General features: G+C 33.1%; 2 protein-coding genes, 1 long non-coding RNA gene and 1 pseudogene across 5 annotated transcripts in view; 3 read left to right on the top strand and 1 right to left on the bottom strand.

Moving 5' to 3' along the window:
• The first annotated feature begins 3,514 nt into the window (after positions 1-3,514).
• Positions 3,515-8,152, top strand: LOC121252238 (ribosome biogenesis protein WDR12 homolog). Of its 2 annotated transcripts, none has more exons than XM_041151780.1 (14): positions 3,515-3,740; positions 3,924-4,027; positions 4,259-4,365; positions 4,819-4,854; positions 4,949-5,034; positions 5,479-5,537; positions 5,603-5,713; positions 5,805-5,927; positions 6,175-6,318; positions 6,887-6,995; positions 7,122-7,258; positions 7,535-7,570; positions 7,648-7,741; positions 7,852-8,152. In XM_041151780.1, the coding sequence occupies exons 1-13, from the start codon at positions 3,578-3,580 to the stop codon at positions 7,738-7,740; spliced, it is 1,308 nt and encodes a 435-aa protein (XP_041007714.1). In that variant the 5' UTR covers positions 3,515-3,577; the 3' UTR covers position 7,741; positions 7,852-8,152. The 2 variants fall into 2 exon arrangements, with proteins under 2 accessions (XP_041007714.1, XP_041007715.1); XM_041151781.1 differs by having other exon boundaries at positions 3,516-3,740; positions 3,927-4,027.
• Positions 5,149-5,299, top strand: LOC121253740 (annotated as a pseudogene).
• A 5,662-nt stretch (positions 8,153-13,814) lies between the features above and the next one.
• The window catches only part of LOC121252222 (UDP-glycosyltransferase 83A1-like), a 28,254-nt gene continuing 19,957 nt past the window's right edge, over positions 13,815-22,111 (bottom strand). The window contains exons 2-4 of one of the 2 annotated variants that reach the window (XM_041151757.1): positions 15,444-15,623; positions 15,123-15,413; positions 13,815-14,872 (exon numbers count right to left, since the gene is read on the bottom strand). In XM_041151757.1, coding sequence (XP_041007691.1) covers positions 13,995-14,872; positions 15,123-15,413; positions 15,444-15,623 — 1,349 coding nt within the window. In that variant the 3' untranslated portion in view covers positions 13,815-13,994. Of the gene's footprint in view, positions 14,873-15,122; positions 15,624-22,111 lie in introns of both variants that reach the window. The other variant, XM_041151756.1, reaches the window with a different exon arrangement.
• Positions 19,282-20,035, top strand: LOC121252355. The gene is made up of 4 exons (XR_005938195.1): positions 19,282-19,393; positions 19,693-19,728; positions 19,806-19,899; positions 20,010-20,035. It is a non-coding gene; the product is annotated as an uncharacterized LOC121252355 (long non-coding RNA).

Consider the following 22,111-nt stretch of genomic DNA (forward strand, 5'->3'; position numbering starts at 1 on the left):
AAATTTGCTTAGAAAAAAAAAATTATAAAATTTATTTTATAGATTTAACTTGTATAAAAATTATACTACGAAGAAAATGCATGTGAACTACTTTATTATTAACCTATTTTTTTAATAAGAGTTATGATTATTTGAAAAGAAAAACCATCATATTTTGTAACTACAACCAAACACATAATCCTAATTTTCTTAATAGATAGAAAAGTTTTATTGAGATAAGTAAATAGGCATAATTCAATTATACAGGAAATATATAAATGTAGAAACCTAGTTACAACTCAAGAATTACAAAAATAAACAAAAAAATATGGACACTATTTCAATTGAATAGCATGTATAATACTGTCTAAATGTGTTTATTCTAAATGTATTGAGTAAATGTGCTTGATTCAAATAATAATATTAGAGACTAGGGGTGATCTTAGTTCGGTCCGGTCGTTTCCCGTGGGGTTTTATAGATCGGATCAGACCTATTTGGTCAAGGGTTTTTCCACCCTGGACCGGGATCAAGTTTTGCGTAGGACCGGATCGAACCAGTCCTTTTTGGTTCGATCAGTCCATTCGGTCTGGACCATACCCAAAATAGGTCACTCAACCCAATTCAAATCTGGTTTTTTTTCCCCAACCCAATTTCAATTATTTTCTGTCCATTTCACATTTTGTACAATTTTAAGTTAAAAAATACTATAAAAACTTGATCTTGATAAGATATATTTTTAAATACAAATAATTTATGTAGAATTCATAGTACATTCTGGAATCTGTCAAACATTTAGTTAAGGGATTATGTCAAACACTTCCTCTGCATTGCTCTTATTCCATATCCGAATTCTTTCATTACATTTAGTTGATTTCCTTATTACATTACTGTATCCACGTTCCACAATATAACAAATTTCTAACTAGGTTCATAACACAAAACAAAGTCAAGACATGAATCGCATAGAAGTTTATATGCCAACAAAATTATAAATGCCAACAAAATCAAGACATAATTGCAACAGAACGAGTTCGACAATGACACCAATTAGGACATTTTGAAAGGCATAAACTCATATAGAAGCTAAATAATAAATGCCAACAAAATCAAGACATGAATCACATCATGAAAATGTATTTCTTGAGAAGTATACTTTAAAATCAATAAAAAAAATCAATAAAAAAAACAAAAGACATAGAGAAAGAGAGAGAGTTAGTTGGAAAGGACAACTTGGGGGCTACGACGATGTTGCGAGCCTACAACGGAAGGGCTAGAGAGGGGAGATGCGCGACGTTAACTCTTATAATATTTTAATATATACTAATACTATATATTATATTATTGTAGTGTTACTACTACATATAGTGTATATATATTATAATGATATAGGATACTTACTATATATTATATAATAATACATTGATACTAAATTATTACTAATACTATATACTATAATAATAGTGATATTAATCCTATATGTAAACAATAGACTTGTAGTGATTTAGTTATAACTTATGATTATAGTTATAGTGATTTAGTTTAGTTATAATTATATTGATGATATTAATTATTACTTTGTTACTAGCTTATAGTATGTCAATGTATTGTGATAGTTATAAGTTAATGCATAATGAGCCATATACAACTTTTTATATTTTGTATATGAAGCAATAAGCATAGATAATGTAATTATCCATACATATTAGTATTACATCCATAATTGAGAAAGATACAGTCTTAACATACTATTACAAATAAGCATAAACTATTTAATTATCAATACTATTATAAATTTATACATATATTATAATTTATACTATAACTCTTACTTTCTTATAATATGTTAATATATTAATATATACTAGTAGTTTAGTACTATATATTATAGTTATACATTAAAGAATATAATAATACATTGATACTAAATATATATAGTTATAGACTTATAGTGATTTAGCTATTATGATTAGTATAACTATATAATAGACAATAGTATTAGTATTAGATTATAAGTATAGCTATAAATTAGTAATATTAGTTATAGTGATTTAGTATAACTATATTAGTATAAGTATAACTATAGTCTATATTAGAATATTAGTATTTCTTTAGATTAATTACACTTTGTCTCCTTAAACTTTCACTCAATTCACAATATCCCTCCGAAACTAATAATTGCATCAAAGTGGACCATCGAACTTTTAAAACTTCCCACTCCCCCCCTTCCATCTACTAGCAGCATTAAATCTAATGGAAATTTAATGCAAATATATAATTTTCATCTAATGTATTATCATTGACCATATAAAATATAAAATAATATATGATATCAATTAATAATAAATTATTAATTATTAACCATATATAAAATTATTTTATACTTAAGTTGCAAACAAATATGAATAATCTATGTACACAATGAAATTATTTGATATTCATTAACCATATATAAATTAATAAAAAAATATTTAATGATTTATGATTTATGATTTATGATTTATTATTAATTGTTAGTATATATTATATTATATTTTATATGGTCAATGATAATAAATTATATAAAAATGATATATTTGTAGTAAATGTTATGCACATAAGTAGCAAGTGCAGTAAATATTCGTTAGATTTAACACTGCTGGTAAATAGAAGGGGGGGATTGAGAAGTCTTGAAAGTTCGATGGTTTACTTTGATATAATTATTAGTTTCAGAGGCACATTGTGAATTGAGTAGAAGTTTGAGATGACAAAATATAATTAATCACATTTATTTTTTGATACTATATTAGAGTCTACACTCTAGACTATTAGTATTAGAATAAATATTAGTATTAGTATAAAATTATAAATATTAGTATTAGTATAAAATTATAAATATTAGTATTAGTTAATAATTACTTAATGGTGAGTTAGTAATAGGATTATATTAGATAAAAATTATATAATTAATCATACACAATTAGTATATAATTCATATATATAAATTATAATTTTTTTTTATTTTTTTATTTTCATTCGATCCGATCCGGGGTGAAAAACCCTGGAACCGGACTGAAAACTTTCGGTCCTATAGAATTTGGACCGAGACTGACTGGAACTAATCTTGAGTCGGCCCGGTCTGATTTGAAATGGCCAGTCTAGTCGATTTTTCAGGTCTAGATAAGCCGAACCTCACCCCTACTAGAGATCATAGTCCTTTTAATTTTAACTTGTAATATCCAAAGTTATTTACTGGAATGGAGATCAAAACACATGTGAGTTCATTTTATATTCTTGTCTCAAATTAAAAAATGAGATAAACTATATATATATATTTTTTGTAGTTTTTCATTTACTAGTATCCCATTAATAAAAAATATATATGAAAATATGATATAAAAATAGTGATTATTATTTGAAGAAAAGGAGATTTGTGCATTGAATGGTGGAAATTGGAATTGTGGGCGAAACGCTGCGTTTTACTCATGAGACTGCTTACTTGCTTAGGTTGTCAACACGGTGCGTATTAGAGCGGTGAATACAAACTTCTACCTGTGTCGCTAAACCCTAATCTGTAGTTCCCTCGCGAGCTCGCGCGCACAAAACCCTAGCTGTAGAGAGATGGATATCGATGGAGAAGCCGAAGAAAATTCAAGGCGGGTTCAAGTGCGATTCGTGACAAAGCTCAAACCACCTCTCAAAGCTCCTCCCACTTCGATTGCAATCCCTCCGAACCTCACCAGATTGGGCCTCTCCACCCTCGTCAACAATTTACTCCAATCCGGTAATCTGGAAATTATAATTTGTATTGTTGATTAATTTAAAAAGGAAATTTGTAAGGAATTTTCGTGCTTTTATTTGGGTATCCGCGGAGAGTTGGTCTTAAATTTCAGCTAAGCAAAGCGTGTTTTGTTTTAGCGTGATTTGAGATATTGTCCCGTTCTTAAATGTTAGAGCTGATTGTGAGCAGGAAATCCTGATTGGAAACTTGAGCCCTTTGATTTTCTAATCGATGGCGAGCTGGTGCGGATGTCACTTGAAAAGTTCCTTCTTGCCAAGGGCATTTCGGCGGTACGTATGTATGGAAGTTTTTATTTTAGAAACTAGCAAAGTGAAAAATAATTGAACTTGAATCCTTTGACTTTCTCTAATGTGTGTAATATTATGATGCGAGTAATGTGCAAGCAACTGTGGTTTTTTTTTGGTCGTAAAGTAAAGTATTTTGATGAGTTTATAATTTTCCAAAAATCCCTTAGTTGTTTTTATTTTGATTGCTAATTGGAATTTTCTGGTCCACCACAGGAGAAGGTATTGGAAATTGAATACATAAAGGCTGTGGCCCCACGGAAAGAAGAAGAACCTTCTTTTCACGATGATTGGGTCAGTGCAGTCGATGGTTCTGATCCTAGGTGAGCATGTGAATATGTGACACTGTCATGGGCACTCCAGCAGTCCTTCAATAATGTGGTTCTTGGTATTATTATCAAATCATGATCTGCCTTTTTCCTCAATGATCCAGGAATTGCACTTTTTGATTTGTTATATTGGTATTACCTTATAAAAGAACTGATATATTGATATGAGGATGGTAATAATGGAAGGCCCTAAACATACTCCATATTCAAGATATAATATTTGTAAAAATATCGAAGGTGGCATCTTTTCATCAATCGTTAATGCAATACCTTGCTAAGGACAATAGTAGATTCTTTTTATACTGTTAGCACATTGCATGAAGTCTTGGTGCAGCATTGCTCACGTTAGTGCAAGATAGATTGGTCTGAATAGAGCTCTTTTGTTTGCAAATCTGAACCAGAAAAAATTGCTGGTCTTGAGCATTGCTTTAATGTGTTGTTTGGCAGGTTCATTGTGACCGGATGCTATGATGGTTTAGCAAGGTAATTTTATTATGAATATTTCGTTGAAAACCTGACTAGTTTATCTGTTGCACAGAACTTCACACGTGTGCATAATTTTTTCGTCTTTTTGTAGGCTTTGGAAAGCTTCTGGAGTGTGTACACATGTTTTGGAAGGACATTCTGATGTAGTTGCTTCTGTTGGTATCATCCATCCAGAAGGTATTAGAAAGAGGGATCGATCATCTTTGAAGTTCTTCTTCCTTGCCAGAAATCCCCATATTGTTGCACCAGAACTTGGCCCTCTCTGGCCTCAATGATTTAAAACCTCTGTATGAAGTGATGCAATATTATACATTTGTTTGTTGCTCGTCCACTTTTGCTATACCTCTGTATTGAGAACATTGAGGTATAGCAAAAATCAATGGCCAAGATATCGTTTCGGTCATCTTTTTTCATTGGCGATTCGATTGTTGCTCGTCCACATTTGTTACTTTCATTGTTTACTTATAAAAAAAAAAAATATTATACGTTTGTTTTAATCTCACACGGTCTTAAATTGACTCTTCATCTACAATTTTCTCTCAGAAATTCTTCATTCAAATGGTCAATATTCTGGTAGCTACTTCTTTGTGCTGTCAATTTTTAAGTTATCTGTATATCCAGGTGCTGAGGCTGTTACTTTGGCCACTGCTTCTAAAGATCGCACCCTGAGGCTATGGAAGGTAATTAGGAAAAAATTAAAGCTTTTAAATTTTGAAGTTTGATTTCCTGACTAATTACATGACAGTTTGATATAGAGGAGCCAATCAATAATCCTATCAACGTAAGGGCATTCAAAATTTTGCGTGGACATAGAGAATCAGTACAGAGTGTTGCAGCGCAGAAAAGTGGAGACATGGTCTGTCTTTGTTCTTTTTGTTATTGAGTGTTATGTTGTGAAGATGATATTTAAGTCGAGCTCATTGTTGTTTTTTGTTGAATTTATGTAGGTTTGTTCAGGTTCTTGGGATTCAACGATCAATTTATGGCGAACAAATGACAATACTGATGGTGATCTTGTCTCAATTAAGAAGAGAAAAGTGAATGATCAAGCTGATGAGTCTCAATTGGAGGTATGCCTATTTCATGCTCACTTATTGCAACCCTTTCACCTTGTTTTCTGGATGCTGCTGTTCAAGATGGGAATTCATCTTCCAGAGATGTACATTTTGAATCCAAATCAAGTAGTGCTGTTAAGTCTGAGTCTATCTTAAAACTGTACAAAAGTGTAAAATCTTGGCATCAGTTGAATCATCTGGTTGTTGAATTTAAATCTTAAATGTTCATCAGTTGAAAAAGTTACTTTTTCTTTGCTTTTAGGGGGAGGCCATGTCTACACTTGTAGGCCATACACAATGTGTATCTTCCGTGGTATGGCCGCAGCATGACACAATTTATTCTGCATCATGGGATCATTCTGTTAGAAGGTGGGATGTTGAGACAGGCAAAGACTTGACAGACATAGTAAGTGAAATTTTTCCTCCAAATGCCTCTGCGTCTCTCTTTGTTGGGATGTATGTGTGCATTCATGGTTTTCTGCTATCACTGCAGTGCTTTCTGTTTAAATCATATTTCTCCTTGTGTTGATTTAGTGAGCTCTTCATTATATCTTTCCGAACCATTTTGGGTAGTTCTACACAGAAATTGAGAATACGTGTATCACTTAGAAAGGTTATGGTGTATGTTTGGCTGTTATAGTTCTATTTTGGCAGGCTTATGTTGGATCACTTAGTGTTCCTTTTCTATTGTAGTTGTTGGCTGCAGATCAGAAGAATCTACATCTTTTTCAAGATGCCAATTCTAGGGCTCTTCACTATAAGTCTTCCTTTTGTCATTCTTAAAACTCATTGTCTGGAAATAGCAAAGCACATTGTCTTTAGCATTAGATGCATGTCACAAGCTGCAGTAGCAACACGTTTCTTTTCCTATATCTACTTTTTCAATACTGGACTAGACCTTATCGAGAAAAAAATACTGGAGTAGAAGTTACTCATTTCTATGTTTATATTATGACTATATCCCCCATGGACAGTTCTGTGGGAAAGTACTCACCTGCATTGATGTTGGAGGTGAGAGTTCTGCTCTCATTGCAGCCGGTGCTTCTGACCCCATTCTTAGGATATGGGATCCTCGTAAACCAGGTATGTTTTTTGAGCAAAGAAGTCTCTCTCTCTCTCTCTCTCTCTCTCTCTCTCTCACACACACACACACACACACATTCACACACACATACACTTGCAGCTGACGTGAAATTATAATTTTTGAAGGAACTTCTGCTCCGGTCTTTCAGTTCTCATCTCACACTTCTTGGGTTTCTGCGTGCAAGTGGCATAAAAAATCTTGGTTTCATTTAGTTACTGCATCCTATGATGGGAAAGTTATGTTATGGGATCTAAGAACTGCGGTATTTACTTCTCCCCGCTGCTACTATTTGGGTCTTGTTTGGATACAAAAAATCTCTCATCTCATCTAATCTAATCATTACAACTTTTCCAACTTTCTAAACAAAATACAATAAACAATTCAACATTTTCAAATCCCAAAATAAAAATAATGTCCTAATAATATTTTTTTAAACTTTCATCTCATCTCATCTCAACTCAATATTCAAATCATATGCATCTAACAGTGTCAATAGTGGGAAAAATTGTTTTCTGAACAATATTTTGTCATGTTGCAGTGGCCTTTAGCTGTCATTGAATCGCACAAAGACAAGGTAAATTATATTTTGCATTTTTGCTTCATTCAAACAGTGTCTATTTTCATTAATAAGGTGTTTGTTTGTTAATTCAGGTACTATGTGCGGACTGGTGGAGAGGTGACAGTGTGGTAAGTGGCGGTGCAGACTCAAAGCTCTCCATTTCTTCTGGAATTCCTGTGCTTTAAGGTAAAGATTTATATACATACTGTGCAATTTGAGTTTATAATTTTCATTCTTTTCCAAGCATGTTATGTTCTGATGTTATCCTCTATTCTCTTCATAATATTCTCCTCTAGTTAAATCAGCTGCAGTCCCGCCGTTGAAAGCTTCAGCACATGTTGAAATTAAATGGGGAAAGAAAGGAATTTTAGTTTTTGCTGTCTGTTTATGTAACATAAGCGATTTGATTTCCAACACCATATGGAAGGATTATGACGGCCTTCCCCACTTTTTGTTGTGGCCAGAGTGGCATGCAAGTTTTGGTAGAATTGGATCCATTTGCCTTATTGTTAACCAAAGAAAGAAGAAAAACACAGATTGAGAACTATTGTACTGTTTTGCTATTTTGATGCGTTTAAAAAAAGAGTTGCCTGTGAAGTGGGAACCGTCTGTGAATTTTTCACATGTTTAGGGGGGAAAGGGAAAAGGAAACTTACCCCCAATTAAATGTCATGGGCCATGGCAGCGTTTGGTTTGCCCTTCTCTAGCATTTGTCTACTCTCTTACGGCCTTTGCTCATTTTCCCAAAGCACAAAGCTTCTTGATTCAGGTATGTGGGAACTAAGGTTTGCAAGAGAACAATTTGTCTTTAGGATACCATTGTATTCAAATTATAGGGAGTAACTGCAACTTCTAACGCTTAGACCGAATTAGAATTTTGACTTAATTTGAAATAGTCGGCAAATAGGCTGGGGATGCTCTGATTACCCAGGCAAAAGAAGCTGCTGATGCTGGCCAAATGATAGCTCTAATTCCCATCTTTTGGGCAACTTCCATCGCCCATGATGCATTCATTAATACCTTGTACGAGCCCCTCAAGCCATGCAGGCATCGTAATTAAGGTATATAATTTCACACAGTTTTTCGAAATTAGTCGTATAATTCTCAGGATACAATCCATTTGGGATAGACACCGAGTTAATTTCTGAACCAATGAGGTTATATAATCCTTACCAGGCCCCATTGCATGCACTCATCATACGCATGTGGCAAAAAGTCTGTTTACAAATGTGATCGTGGGGCCATGTTTTGCTGTTTTTGGAGAGAAACTCGGGTTCACATGATGGCCTTGTGCTGGCAATGGTAAAACTAGAACATGTTCGTTGCTCATCTCTTTCCCTCTCTCTCTCTCGCTCTCTCTCCCCCTTCCTCTTTTGTTTTTGTTGGTTTTAAAAAGGCACGTAACGGGTCTTTGTTTGTTTTAAGAGGCAATGGATCTTTGAGCGTTCTGGAACCCTAGCATTGCCTTTTAACAGCAGGAGGAACACACAAACTCAGTATCTACAATTTATTCAAGGAAATGGTAGGGACTAGAACTACGTGCTCGTTTCTCATCTCTTCCCCTTCTCGTGTTTTTGTTGGTTTTAAAAGGCAATGTGTCTTTGAGTTTTGTGGAACGCTATCACTGCCTTTTAAGGAGGAGGAAAGCAAACTCGGTACATATCAATCATTTTAAGGAAATATAAGGATTGTGTTTTGAATAGTAGTAAAATAATTTGAGTAAAAATATTTTATTGAATTTTGAGAAATGTGAGAGAAAAAGTCGAATAAAAATATTATTATTGTTTTAAAATTTAAAAAAATTATATTATTTTTTGTGTTTTATTTAAAAATTTAAAGAAATTATATTGAGTCTTGTTTGAATAATAATTAGTTAATAATTTAATGAAAAGGTTGAAAATCTAAAATTTAAAAATATTTTATATTTAAATAATATTTGAAAAAAATTATAAAAATATATCATTTCCCAAATTATTAAAACGTGCTTGTTGCTCGTCTGTACAAGTATTTACGAACGAGTAATGCTAGATACAAGTCCCAAATAGACAAGTCTCATACAAGCTTTTTGTAAAACAATGGGTCCCACTAATAAAAAATAGTTTTGTTATACTTTTTTAAGGTGGGGTCCACTTTTTTACAAAGGCTTGTATGAGATTTGTCTATTTGGGGCTTGTACAAATCATTTCTCTTTATGATATGTGTTAGACATAACAGTGCGGTAGATATTGGACATGAAAGGATGTTATTGTTGTGGCAATTCTTCTAGGTACAAGCAGGTTGGTACGCTAACCCGCGTACCAATTCTTATTTTAATATTTTTGTCAGATATTATTTTTATTAAAAAAAAGAAAAAGAAAAAAGACGAAAGAGGAAAACATTGTAGAAGAGAAAGAAATATCAGACGACTGGAAATCGAGACTCTTCTGCGAGCATGATGGTCTTCTTTGGGCATCCTCGATCTTCTTCGTTGACTATTCTCCTTGCGATGGTGCCCCGCTTTGTTGAAGAAAAAAATGAAAAAGTTGGATGCTTTGTTGTTTGCTCCCCACTGTGTATCAGAAAAGAAGAAGAGAAAAGCAACCTTGATTTGGGTATGGATCTCCAGCTCCAATACAGGTGTTCGTTGCTCCATGTAATGGAAAGTTCTCTTGCAGATAGCATATAAGATTTTTTACCAGATGGTTTCTCCAACTTGAAGCTCTGTTTGTTATTTGGAACATAATCAAAAGGGAAAATTTAGAGATGTATGCATAATTTTAGTTTTCTCATCCATACATCTTCTCTAACAGCTTTGAAGCTCTATATTGTATATTGAATATGTAACACTTCCCTTTTGCAAACATCAAAGTTCTTTGGAGCAAAGAGTATCTGAACTAAGAGATGCATGGTGAAGAGGTATGCAGAGAATTTGTGCATGAGATCATGAGAGTGAGAAAAACGAGGGGTTTTGGAGATCATTTCAAACTTCTCTTCTTGCCAGCATTTATGAGAACCAGATTGCAGAGAAGAAGGAAAAGCTCATTCTTTTTAGGTGGAAGGTACATAGAAGGCACGCGAAGAGAAGATAATGGAGCTTTTAAGTGGAAGGTACAGAGAAGGCACGTGCAGAAGAGAAGCAGAGAGAGAATGCAAAAGAAGTGTTTCAGAAATTTTCATCGAAGTTAGATCCCGCCCAAAACTCATTCACATAAAATAATACCAAAACGAGTCGTTTCATTAAACCATTCCATGTCAGTAAGGGTGTAACCGGTTCGGTTCGATTTGGTTTTGGACAAAATCTAGGACCGAACCAGTATGTACCGGTTTTACATTTTTCAAAACCGATTACTCCCTGGTTACCCACCTAAACCAGTACCTCCGGTTTTACCGGTTTCCGGTTCGGTTTTGGTTTTTCGATTTTTTTAAAATGTAAAAAACATATAATAAAATGTTACTTCTTATGATAAAATGTTTGTAATAATTTAATATATATTATGTTTAAAGCATATGATCAATTAAATTTTTATCTTTAAGATTAAACTTTTATTTTATAAATTATAATAACATTATCTTATATATAATTATATTAATAACATATGATCAAACAAATTACAAATGTTCATATTTAAGATTAACATTTTATGTTATAATTTATAAATTATAATATGAAATTATTTCATACATGATATATAATTATATATAAAAATTTAATATATAATTATATATTATATATAAAACTTATATATATATATATAAACGTTTGTATAATATATAAAATTAATTTTCATATATATATAAATATATATATATATTTCCAACCGATCTGGTTCGGTTCGATCCGGTCTTGGAAAATGCGAAATCAAAACCAGACCAAATTCGGTCAATTTTCATAATATAAGAACCGGTTCAAAATCAAACCAACCGGTCTAGATTAATTTTTCGGTTTAAATTTACATCCCTACATGTCAGCAGTTGGTGCAAATCGGTACACAAATTTACCTGAAAGAAGAGTTTTCCTTGTGGTGATAATAGATATAAGTATTAAGTAATTATTTAATAAAAGAAATAAACACAAAATTGATTTAAAAAAATTAATTTTTAATAATAAATTTCATTCTTTAAAAACGGTAGAGAGTGCTATCTAAATGAGTGTACTTTGTGGTACCCTTGAAAGGACGTGACTAGTCTTCAATGTAGATAGTGCGCATTTCTTAAAAAAAAAAAAATGTAGATAGTGCGCACGTCCTTTAAAGGATGTGAATAGTATTTTTTGTTAAAATGAGAAAAATATTATTCTTTTAAATTTTCAACGGTATCACATTTAAGACTATTTGTACTTTTTTATTATAATATAATTATTTTATTATTAAATTGATACGTAGGTTACACTATTTATATAATTTAAATAGTAATATTTGATTTATAAAATTTAAAATTTAAAATTTATTTTTTAAATCAAATTATAGTAATAAATAGTATGTGACTTATTTACATAAGATAACGTACTAATATTTATTGAAAAATATACACACATAATTCTTTTCATAATTCTAAATGTAAGTATGTTTTAAATGAGATCTATTTTTGTAAAATAATTTATAAAAATAATATTATTTTTAAAAAATCCACTTATTCTAGACCATGATTTAAAAAAGGAAAAAGGGAAAAGAAAAAAAAAATAAAAAAAAGAGAGAGAAAAACCTATGCCCAACTAAATGTGTCTTGGTCCCGTTCGAATATAAGAAGTATTTTATTTTATATCATTTTATTATTATAATTTTTTTAAATTTTTATATAAAATATAATAAACAATTCAACATTTTCAAATATCAAAATAATAATAATATTAAAAAATAATATTCTAACAATATTTTATTCAACTTTCAATTTTCATTTCAACTCAACTCACTATCCAAACGGCATCAACTCATCTTTGGTGAACTTCACATAATTCACTCGACCATCTCAACTCACTACTATTTATAAAGAACTCAACTAAATTCACTTCAACATCTAAATGCAGTTAAATGTGGAGATGAGACGAGATGGAATGAGATAAACCAACTGGTTATCTAAACAAGATCTCTGAAGATTTAAATATTGTACCCCACAACCCAGGAGAATAGACTAAATGTGTTTAGATGTTAAGATGAGTTTATATATATTTATGAGAAGTTGAAAAATGTTGTAGGTCCTGCATGTAAAGAAGTGTTAAATTGAAAAAAGTTGTGAGTCCCACATATAAAGAAGTTTTGAGTTGAGATGAGTTTAGTAATTTGAGAGTTTGATGTTTGGATGTTAGACTCAGTTTAAAATTAAACAGAACTGAGTTGTTCTCAGTTGAGTCTATCAACCAAACGGGGCCTTAATGTTACTAAAAAATAAACATTTTTCAATTTCTCTTTCATACATTTTCATATAATCATTACAACTTTTACAAATTTCCATATAATACACATAAAAAATAATTCAATTTTTTAAAATCTCAAAATAAAAGTTATATTAAAGATTATATTATAATAATATTTAACTTTACTATAATTTTGTTCAACCTTTTATCTATCATCTAATAAAAATTTTAACTTAAATTATTTTACTATTATTTACAAAACATTTTACTAATATTCACTGAATTTTCATCTCATCCCCTATGTTCTGATTGTCTAAACGAGACCTCAGTCACGGCTTGGAGCGTTGGACTCATACTTTTTGGTAAACCTTGGACTCATCTTTTTTCTTTTTCTTGGCTCTTGGACTCATCTATTAAAATTAATGTCTTGGCCAAAAAAATAAAAAAATAAAAAAAAAATCATGGACCATTTTCATATATTTTTATTATTTATTCATTCTTTTGTTTTATAAACCTCAACGTTTCCCTTTCCATCACCGAAAATAATTTCTTCTCTAATGGGATATAAATTTTTCGATTTTTCAACCGTTTCTCTATTGTCATTGTAGAACACCCTTTCTCTCATATTTTTTTAAAAAGTGACATAGTTAATTATATTAGTAAAGTGTATAAAAAATACGCAAAATTAACTATATATAGAATTTTTGAATAAGTAAATGTTATTAGAAGCCAAAGCCACTTTGTTCAATTTAAACAGATGCCTATTTTTACACAAAAAGTGAATTCGTGCTCCTGTGTCTACTTTTGTGTACAAGTTTTATTTTTAGTGGAATATGATCTAGTACTTCAAAAGCACTCAAAGAGTTCTCTTTTCCTTAATTCCAACGTTTGAGAACAAATAAAAACATAATGAGGGTACAAATAGAGGAAAACTCAAAATATTTTCTGTTTATTTGGAACAATTTGACAATATACATACATATCTGGTGAGGAATAAATTGATCATCATCTAAAAACATTTTCTTTTTATTAATTGAGCTTCCCCTTTAGAAATTTATTCTTAGGTGGGGGAGTTCGAACATCTAAAAATCATAACAGATTGGATCATCTTTACCCCTTTTTCAGCCAGTTGATGAAGTTGTTGAAGTTCCTACAGGAGTTTCCACCTTCTTCCATAACACTCCTCACCATTTCCTTTAGCTCTAAAGATCTTGCTCTTATACTTTCATCACTAACTAATTCCTCTACCTTCTTTCTAAATTCTCCCCGCAATATCCTTCCATCTTGATCTGATTCAAGCCCTAGGCCAACCTTCCACACATCACAAATGTACTTCATGTCAAGGACTTGGTCAGCAAAGTAAGGCCAGCACAAGAAAGGAACACCACTGGTAATACCATCCAACGTAGAATTCCAACCGCAGTGGCTGATAAAACAAGCAATGGCAGGGTGGCTTAAAACCTTCGGTTGGGGTGCCCATCTTATGATTTTCCCACGAGTGCTTTCAAATTTGTTTAAATTTGCATCATTAAGAATATTACAGCTATCTGGTCGCACTACCCAGAGGAAAGGTCTGTTGGTGAGCTCAAGTCCAAAGGCTAGTTCTTGGAATTGGATTGGGTCCAAAACTGCGAAGCTGCCGAAGGCAACATATATAACTGAGCAGTGTGGCTGCTGATCTAGCCAGTTTAGGCAAGAGGTGTCTTCTGGTAAGAATTGCCCCCGTACATTTCGAGTTTGGTCACTTGCCATTATTGGGCCAACTGGGAGGAGCTTTGGAAGCAAGGAAAAGGCTGCCGGCTCGAGTTCGTAAGCTGTGTTACAAAGCCACCAATCTGCCAATTTCCAAGCTTGTGCGTACTTTGAGACATAATCAAATACACTCTTTTGAGTTGATTGATCAGCGGAACAATTCCATGGAAGATTTTGTGGGTACACAGCGGGTATGCCTGAGTGCAGTTGAATTGCATGTCTTTGCATTGGGGTCCCTGCATATGTAGTTAACGAAGGAAATCAAATTCAATCTTGCTTAACATTAATAACACTAAGTTTTTTTTTTTTTGAAAAAAACAAGCACAGTATGCTAGAACTGAGTAATAAGCTGGGGCATGATTCTAGCTCATTCTGGTTTCTGATATGCTTCCCCTACCTCAAACTTTGGCAAACAAACTTAACTTGATCTGCTTTTATTTACATGTACCGATACGTTTGTTGGAAAGTGCAGAACCCAAAACTTACCATTACTCATGTCTATAAAACCATCATCAATCAGGTTGGGGATGCGGGTTACCAAAGCAAAAGAAGCTGCTGACGCAGGCCAAAGGATAGCTCCTCGAATGCCCATCTTGTTGGCAACTTCCATGGCCCACCCCATGTTCCCGTCGGCGATGATACAAGAGATTTTGCCATCACCGTTTGATGCATTAATACCTCGTATGAGCTCCTCAAGCCTTGTAGGCATGGTAGCTAAGATAGATACCAACAACTTTCTGAAATCGTTCCTATCATCCTCAGGACACAACCCATCAGAGATAGACACCAATTTAATCTCTGAACCCGGGAGGCTATCCTTCCCAGGCGCCATTGCAGTCATCATTTGCGTGTGGCAGAAGTCTGTGCTTACAAATGTGATTTTAGAGCCATGTTTTGCTATTTCTCGAGAGAAATTCATTAACGGGTTCACATGGCCCTGTGCTGGAAATGGTAGGACTAGAACATGCTCGTTGCTCATCTCTCTCTCTTTTGTTGTAAAAGGTAATGGGTCTATGAGCATTCTTGAAAGGCAGCACTGCCTTCTAAGGGAAACAGACTCTGTATCTATACATATTTTAGTCAAAGAAAATTAAAAAAGAAAAATATTGTATTGTTTAACTTTATAATATTTTTATTAAACATCTTTTCTCATTTTTTAAAATCTTAACTCAAATAATTTTACTGATATTTTATTTTTTATTTTTTAATTAGACATATGATCCATCTATTCTTAGCTTTAGGTTCACTATCCTTAAGCAATCGGTAGGTATTCCACGTGAGAAGATGTTAATGCCTCCATATGTATTAAATTAAAGTTGTGAAAATGAGTTATCGGCTATTCGGAGTGAGTGTGAGTGTGGGGGGGGGGTGGGGCTAAGATCCCTAGATTTAAAGATAAGTTCAAGGGACAATAAATATGTAAATATGACCCTCATATCGGGGTTGGGGAGGGGGGTTAAGATCCCTAGATTTGAATATACATTCAAGGGTACACAATAAATACGTAAATATGACCTGATATCGGGGTGGGGGGCTAAGATCCCTAAATTTGAAAATAACTTCAAGGATACAATAAATATGTAAATATGACCCTGATATCGGGGTGAGGGGAGGGGCTAAGATCACTAGATTTGAAGATAACTTCAAGGATACAATAAATATGTAAATATGACACTGATATCCCTGCGCGGGGGGGCGCGGGGGCAGGGGGGCTAAGATCCCTAGAATTGAAGATAACTTCAAGGGTACAATAAATATGTAAATATGATCCTAATATCCGGGCGGGAGGGTCTCAGATCCCTAGATTTGATAATTTCAAAGATACAATAAATATGATTTGGGTGCTAAGAGACTTTGATATCAAAACTTGTTGGCACTAGCAAGAAGGAAAGACAGTTTGCATAATTTGAAGAGGATAAAATATTTTGGCCCAGGTTGACTAGGTCCAACCCACCAAAAGCCATCACTAGAGTATAAAGAAAGAGATGAATGAGAGACAGGGAGAGGACAAGGGAAATAAGGGTGTCAAGAGGAAAGGGTGGGAAGGTAAGGAGAAGGTGGAAAGGTGGAGAGGGTGTCAAGAACAAAAATAAAAATGTGATTACGCCTCATCACTGCAGACAGGCATGCAGAGAGAGGGATTAGATAAAAGGGGGTAGCCAGACGACTACCGTGGGAGGGGGGGTCTTCTAAAGCAGCTTCTTCAACTTGGCGAAAGGAGCTCCATCGAGAACATCTTCTCCAACAAGTAGATCTCTGACTTCCATTATACAGTAAGAAATGTGAGATTACAAGAGACTATAAACTACTCATGTTATAATGGATTTCTCCTCCCTAAACACTCGTGGTGTAGGCACTATGTCGAACCATATAAATTTGCGTGTCTCAATCTATTTACTTTCTTTGCATTTGTTTTCTATACACCGTCATAGATGTATACATCGACTCCTTATGGTTGTACCGGACCACTGCTGGGGCACCAGACCACACAGATTGAGTTTCAAATCGTCATAGCAGGTCGAGAATAAATCTTTCTCGCCTTCCTGCCTGTTGTTTGATTTTTTATGCATTAACAACATTGTTAATAAATAATTAAATATGAATATAAAATACGAATGAGAAAAATAGGCCTATTGTTCTATCATCACCTATAAATGGGATATATTGATACTCTAATTGTAGCAGAAAACCAGCTTTTATAGCATATAAAAAAGCCCAAAAGCCTTGTCTTTCTAAGTTTGATCGTATCCTGTCAAAATACTCCTATTATTTGTGAAAAGTTTTACAGTTTACATGTTTTGTTTTCTCCGTTTATCTTTTTGACAAAAATATTGCAAAATTGTGCCAACCACTCCAAGGTATTTCCCTGTTATCCAGAGTAAAAAAACTAACTGTTTGGCACAACAACTTTAGTGGGTATAATAATTTTTATTATCAATTAGAGAATAGTAATTTTTGAGTTTGATATTTTTTACCAGTGAAAAATCCATTAAATGTGTCTTATTAAATAAAACTGAACGGATAAGATGTGTCTTTTTATTCATCATAATCGATCTTCTCCTTTGATTTATTTAACAGGACTTATCATTTAATATAAACTAAACTCATTATTATTATTTTTGCTCAGTAGCAATAGCAAGAACCAACTAATAAATATTATTAAGAGAATCATATATACAAATTTTAAATGCATAAATCTATGCAAGTTCTTTATAAAAAGAAAAAAATAGATTGGATATAAAAAATTCACTTGGGACTTGTATTAATATGAAATATTCTGCTCATCAACTGTACTATCTCGCACACTTCATGTGAAATTTTTTTTTTTAAAACTCAATACATGGTGTGCTGCAACCGCAGCATACAGTAAGCTGCAATAAAAATTTTTCCTATTAATATTACCCTATTAATAATCATAACCACATGAATGAGTTATCACACCTCACAACCAAAAAGTCCAAATTGACAGTCAATGAAAGTTCAACTTGGCATGGACTGTGAACTGATGTTGAGGTCCCACATCGCACGAGGCAAAAAGTGCAAGCCAGGTGGTTCGGGGAGGGGAGGGCATGATGACAAAATCACGGTGTTCCTTTCGGAAATGCAACACTTCCCAACACCGATTTGTCAGCAAAAATTGTTTGGTTGTCCCGAAAGCTTTATCTTCTTCCTATGCAACATCCAAACGTGTCGTCATGAAAAATTCTTTCTCATCATTTTTTATCACTCCATGCTTATAAAAAATCATTTCTATATTTTATGAAATATATTTCATATCTTATAAAAAATTATAAATGTATAATATATAAATAAATAGTGATTGATACATAACATTCTTCTCTTATCATTTGTGGTGTTTCTTTATCTTGGACGTGTTTCAACTTTCTCGCGTCCGAGTTTCACCCGTGATTGATACATAACATTCATCTCTCACCATTTGTGACTTTCCATCTTTCTTGAGTGTGTTTCTGCTTTCTCGCGTTCGACTATCCGAGTTCCACCATTTCAATTTAAGAAATTGTAATTCTTGCTTTGGAATCCCATCTTTGACTTTCTATCTATCTGATTTCTTTCAATTTTTGGTTCCAAAATCATATACATCTTACTCAGCATGACCCGGTTCTAAGTTTAGATGTATCTCTTTTTTTTTTTCATTCCATCCATGTCCATCTAATATTTAGGTGATTAAACTCTAGACCCAAGTCTCACTTATTGAGAACACCAACTTATTTTTTTTTTTGTGTACAGTTTTATGGTTTCAAACCAGAAGTAGAGTTCTAAAACAAAGGAAAAATGGAAAATTTATTTTATTTTATTTGTAATTTGGAGTTTACCTTACCTAGTGGAGACTGCTTCTAATAGTTGGACTTCAAACCAAAATGAACTTAAAATTAGAGCTTGAATGGATCTGTTAGCTGAGTTTAAACGTGGAACAAACAAAATGCACCAACCAAAATGGAGGCACAGAGGTTTTTGGGGAAAAAAATGAGAGATTTTTCGCATGTCTAATTTTCAAAATTTTCTGATAACCAAGCAAAGTACTCTCTCTCTCTCTCTCACACACACACACACTCACGCACACATACACTTGAAGCTGACGTGAAATTATAATTTTTGAAGGAACTTCTGCTCCAGTCATTCAGTTCTCATCTCACACTTATTGGGTTTCTGCGTGCAAGTGGCATAAAAAATCTTGGTTTCATTTAGTTACTACATCCCATGACGGGAAAGTTATGTTATGTGATCTAAGAACTGCGGTATTGACTTCTCCCCGTTGCTACTATTTGAGGTCTTGTTTGGATACAAAAAATATCTCAACTCATCTCATCTAATCATTACAAATTTTTTAAACTTCTAAACAAAATACAAAATACAATAAACAATTCAACTTTTTCAAATCTTAAAATAAAAATAATATCCTAACAATATTTTATTCAACTTTCATCTTATCTCATCTCAACTCACTATCCAAACCTCCCAAGTTATAATTCATATGCACCTAACAGTGTCAATAGGGGAAAAGTTGTTTTCTGAACAATATTTTGTCATGTTGCAGTGGCCTTTAGCTGTCATTGAATCGCACAAAGACAAGGTAAATTATATTTTGCATTTTTGCTTCATTCAAACAGTGTCTATTTTCATTAATAAGGTGTTTGTTTGTTAATTCAGGTACTATGTGCGGACTGGTGGAGAGGTGACAGTGTGGTAAGTGGCGGTGCAGACTCAAAGCTCTCCATTTCTTCTGGAATTCCTGTGCTTTAAGGTAAAGATTTGTATACATACTGTACAATTTGAGTTTATAATTTTCATTCATTTCCAAGCATGTTATGTTTTGATGCTATCCTCTATTCTCTTCATAATATTCTCCTCTAGTTAAATCAACTGCAGTCCCGTCGTTGAAAGCTTTAGCACATGGCGAAATTAAATGGGGAAAGAAAGGAGTTTTCGTTCTTGCTGTCTGTTTATGTAACGTAAGCAATTTGATTTCCAACACCATATGGAAGGATTACGACAGCCTTCCCACTTTTTGTTGTGGCCATAGTGGCATGCCAGTTTTGGTAGAATTGGATCCATTTGCCTTATTGTTAACGAAGAAAACATAGATTGAGAACTATTGTACTGTTTTGCCATTTTGATGCGTTTTAAAAAAGGGTGCGGCTACTATGCCGCCCCCATCTTGACTGCTGGGCATACTGCCTAGGGTAATTTTTTTTTTTACATTCTTTTAACATATTTAAATATATTTAAAAAATAAAAATAAAAATACACTATTACATTTAAAATCACTTCCTTAATCATTAAGTAAAAAAAAAAAAAATTTGACCAACGGTCAAATAGAGGTGTCAAAAAGAATTTAAAAAAAAAATTATCTGCGAAGTGAGAATGTCTGTTAATTTTTCACATGTTTAATGGGGAAAGGGAAAAGGAAACTTACACCCAATTAAATGTCATGGGCCATGGCAGCGTTTGGTTTGCCCTTCTCTAACATTTGTCTACTCTCTTACGGCCTTCGCTCATTTTCCCAAAGCACAAAACTTCTTGATTCAGATATGTTGGAACTAAGGTTTGCAATAGAACAATTTGTCTTTAGGATACCATTGTATTCAAATTATAGGGAGTAGATGCAACTTCTAACGCTTATACCGAATCGGAATTTTGAATTAATTTTAAATAGTCTGCAATTAGGCCATGGATGCTGATTACCAAGGCAAAAGAAGCTGCTGATGCTGGCCAAATGATAGCTCCTCTAATTCCCATCTTTTGGGCAACTTCCATCTCCCATGATGCATGCATTAATACCTTGTACGAGCTCCTCAAGCCATGCAGGCATTGTAATTAAGATATATAACTTCACACAGCTTTCTGAAATTAGTCGTATCATTCTCAGGATACATTCCATCTAGGATAGACACCGAGTTAATTTCTGAACCAATGAGGTTATATAATCCTTCCCAGGCCCCATTTTGCATGCACTCATCATACGCATGTGGCAGAAAGTCTGTGTTTACAAATGTGACTTTGGACCCATGTTTTGCTGTTTCTGGAGAGAAACTCGGACTCACATTATGACCTTGTGCTGGAAATGGTAAAACTAGAACATGGTAAAAAGGCACGTAACGGGTCTTCGTCTATTTTAAAAGGCAATGTATCTTTGAGTGTTCTGGAACCCTAGCATTGCCTTTTAACAGCAGGGGGAACACACAAACTCATTATCTACCATTCATTTAAGGAAATGGTAGGACAAGAAACTACGTGCTCGTTTCTCATCTCTTCCCCTCCATCTTGTGTTTTTGTTGGGGTTTTAAAAGGCAATGTGTCTTTGAGTTTTTTGGAACGCTAATTTGCTGGTTTGAGGCACAAGACAAAATAAAAAAAATTTATCTCATTTTATCATTGCACATTTTTCAAATCTTCATACAAAATATAATAAATAATTCAACTTTTTCAAATCTTAAAACAATAATAATATTAAAATATAATATTTTAAACTTTCAAACAAAGGACAAAATTATTATTTAGATTGTAATTTTAGACTTGTAGTTAGTTTTATGTTTTTTTTATAGATATTGTAATTTTAATATTTATATAAAATTATGCTAAACTTAATCAAGTCAAACGGGTTGAAACGAATCAGGTTGTGTTAATCTATTTCATAGTATTCACTAACGGGTCAAAACGGGTTGACCCGACTCGATCCGATCTGTTATATTAATAGATCGTGTTAAGATTTGAAATTTTGACACTATAAATTTAACGGGTTGTATTCAGGTTGGCTTATATAGTATAATATATATATTTTAATACAATACAAACACGACCCGTTAGCACGATTTGATACCCATATCTCATAGTATAGGACCATGCTTATATATTAAAATCATTGTCCTCGTAATCCTTGCCCATCATTTTATTTATTTATTTTTTCCTTAAAGTATACCATTGCCCCAAAGGAATTTAATAAACCTAACGATTTG

The sequence above is a fragment of the Juglans microcarpa x Juglans regia genome, chromosome 2S (assembly GCF_004785595.1).
Source record: "Juglans microcarpa x Juglans regia isolate MS1-56 chromosome 2S, Jm3101_v1.0, whole genome shotgun sequence".
Classification (NCBI taxonomy): Eukaryota; Viridiplantae; Streptophyta; class Magnoliopsida; order Fagales; family Juglandaceae; genus Juglans; species Juglans microcarpa x Juglans regia.

What these genes read in the sequence shown, in the direction of transcription:
- LOC121252238 (XM_041151780.1), top strand. Translation starts at nt 3,578, where the DNA reads ATGGATATCGATGGAGAAGCCGAAGAAAATTCAAGGCGGGTTCAAGTG. An exon ending in GTCGATGGTTCTGATCCTAG is followed by an intron (nt 4,366 to 4,818) that starts GTGAGCATGTGA and finishes GTTGTTTGGCAG; the next exon opens with GTTCATTGTGACCGGATGCT. An exon ending in ATGGGATCCTCGTAAACCAG is followed by an intron (nt 6,996 to 7,121) that starts GTATGTTTTTTG and finishes TAATTTTTGAAG; the next exon opens with GAACTTCTGCTCCGGTCTTT.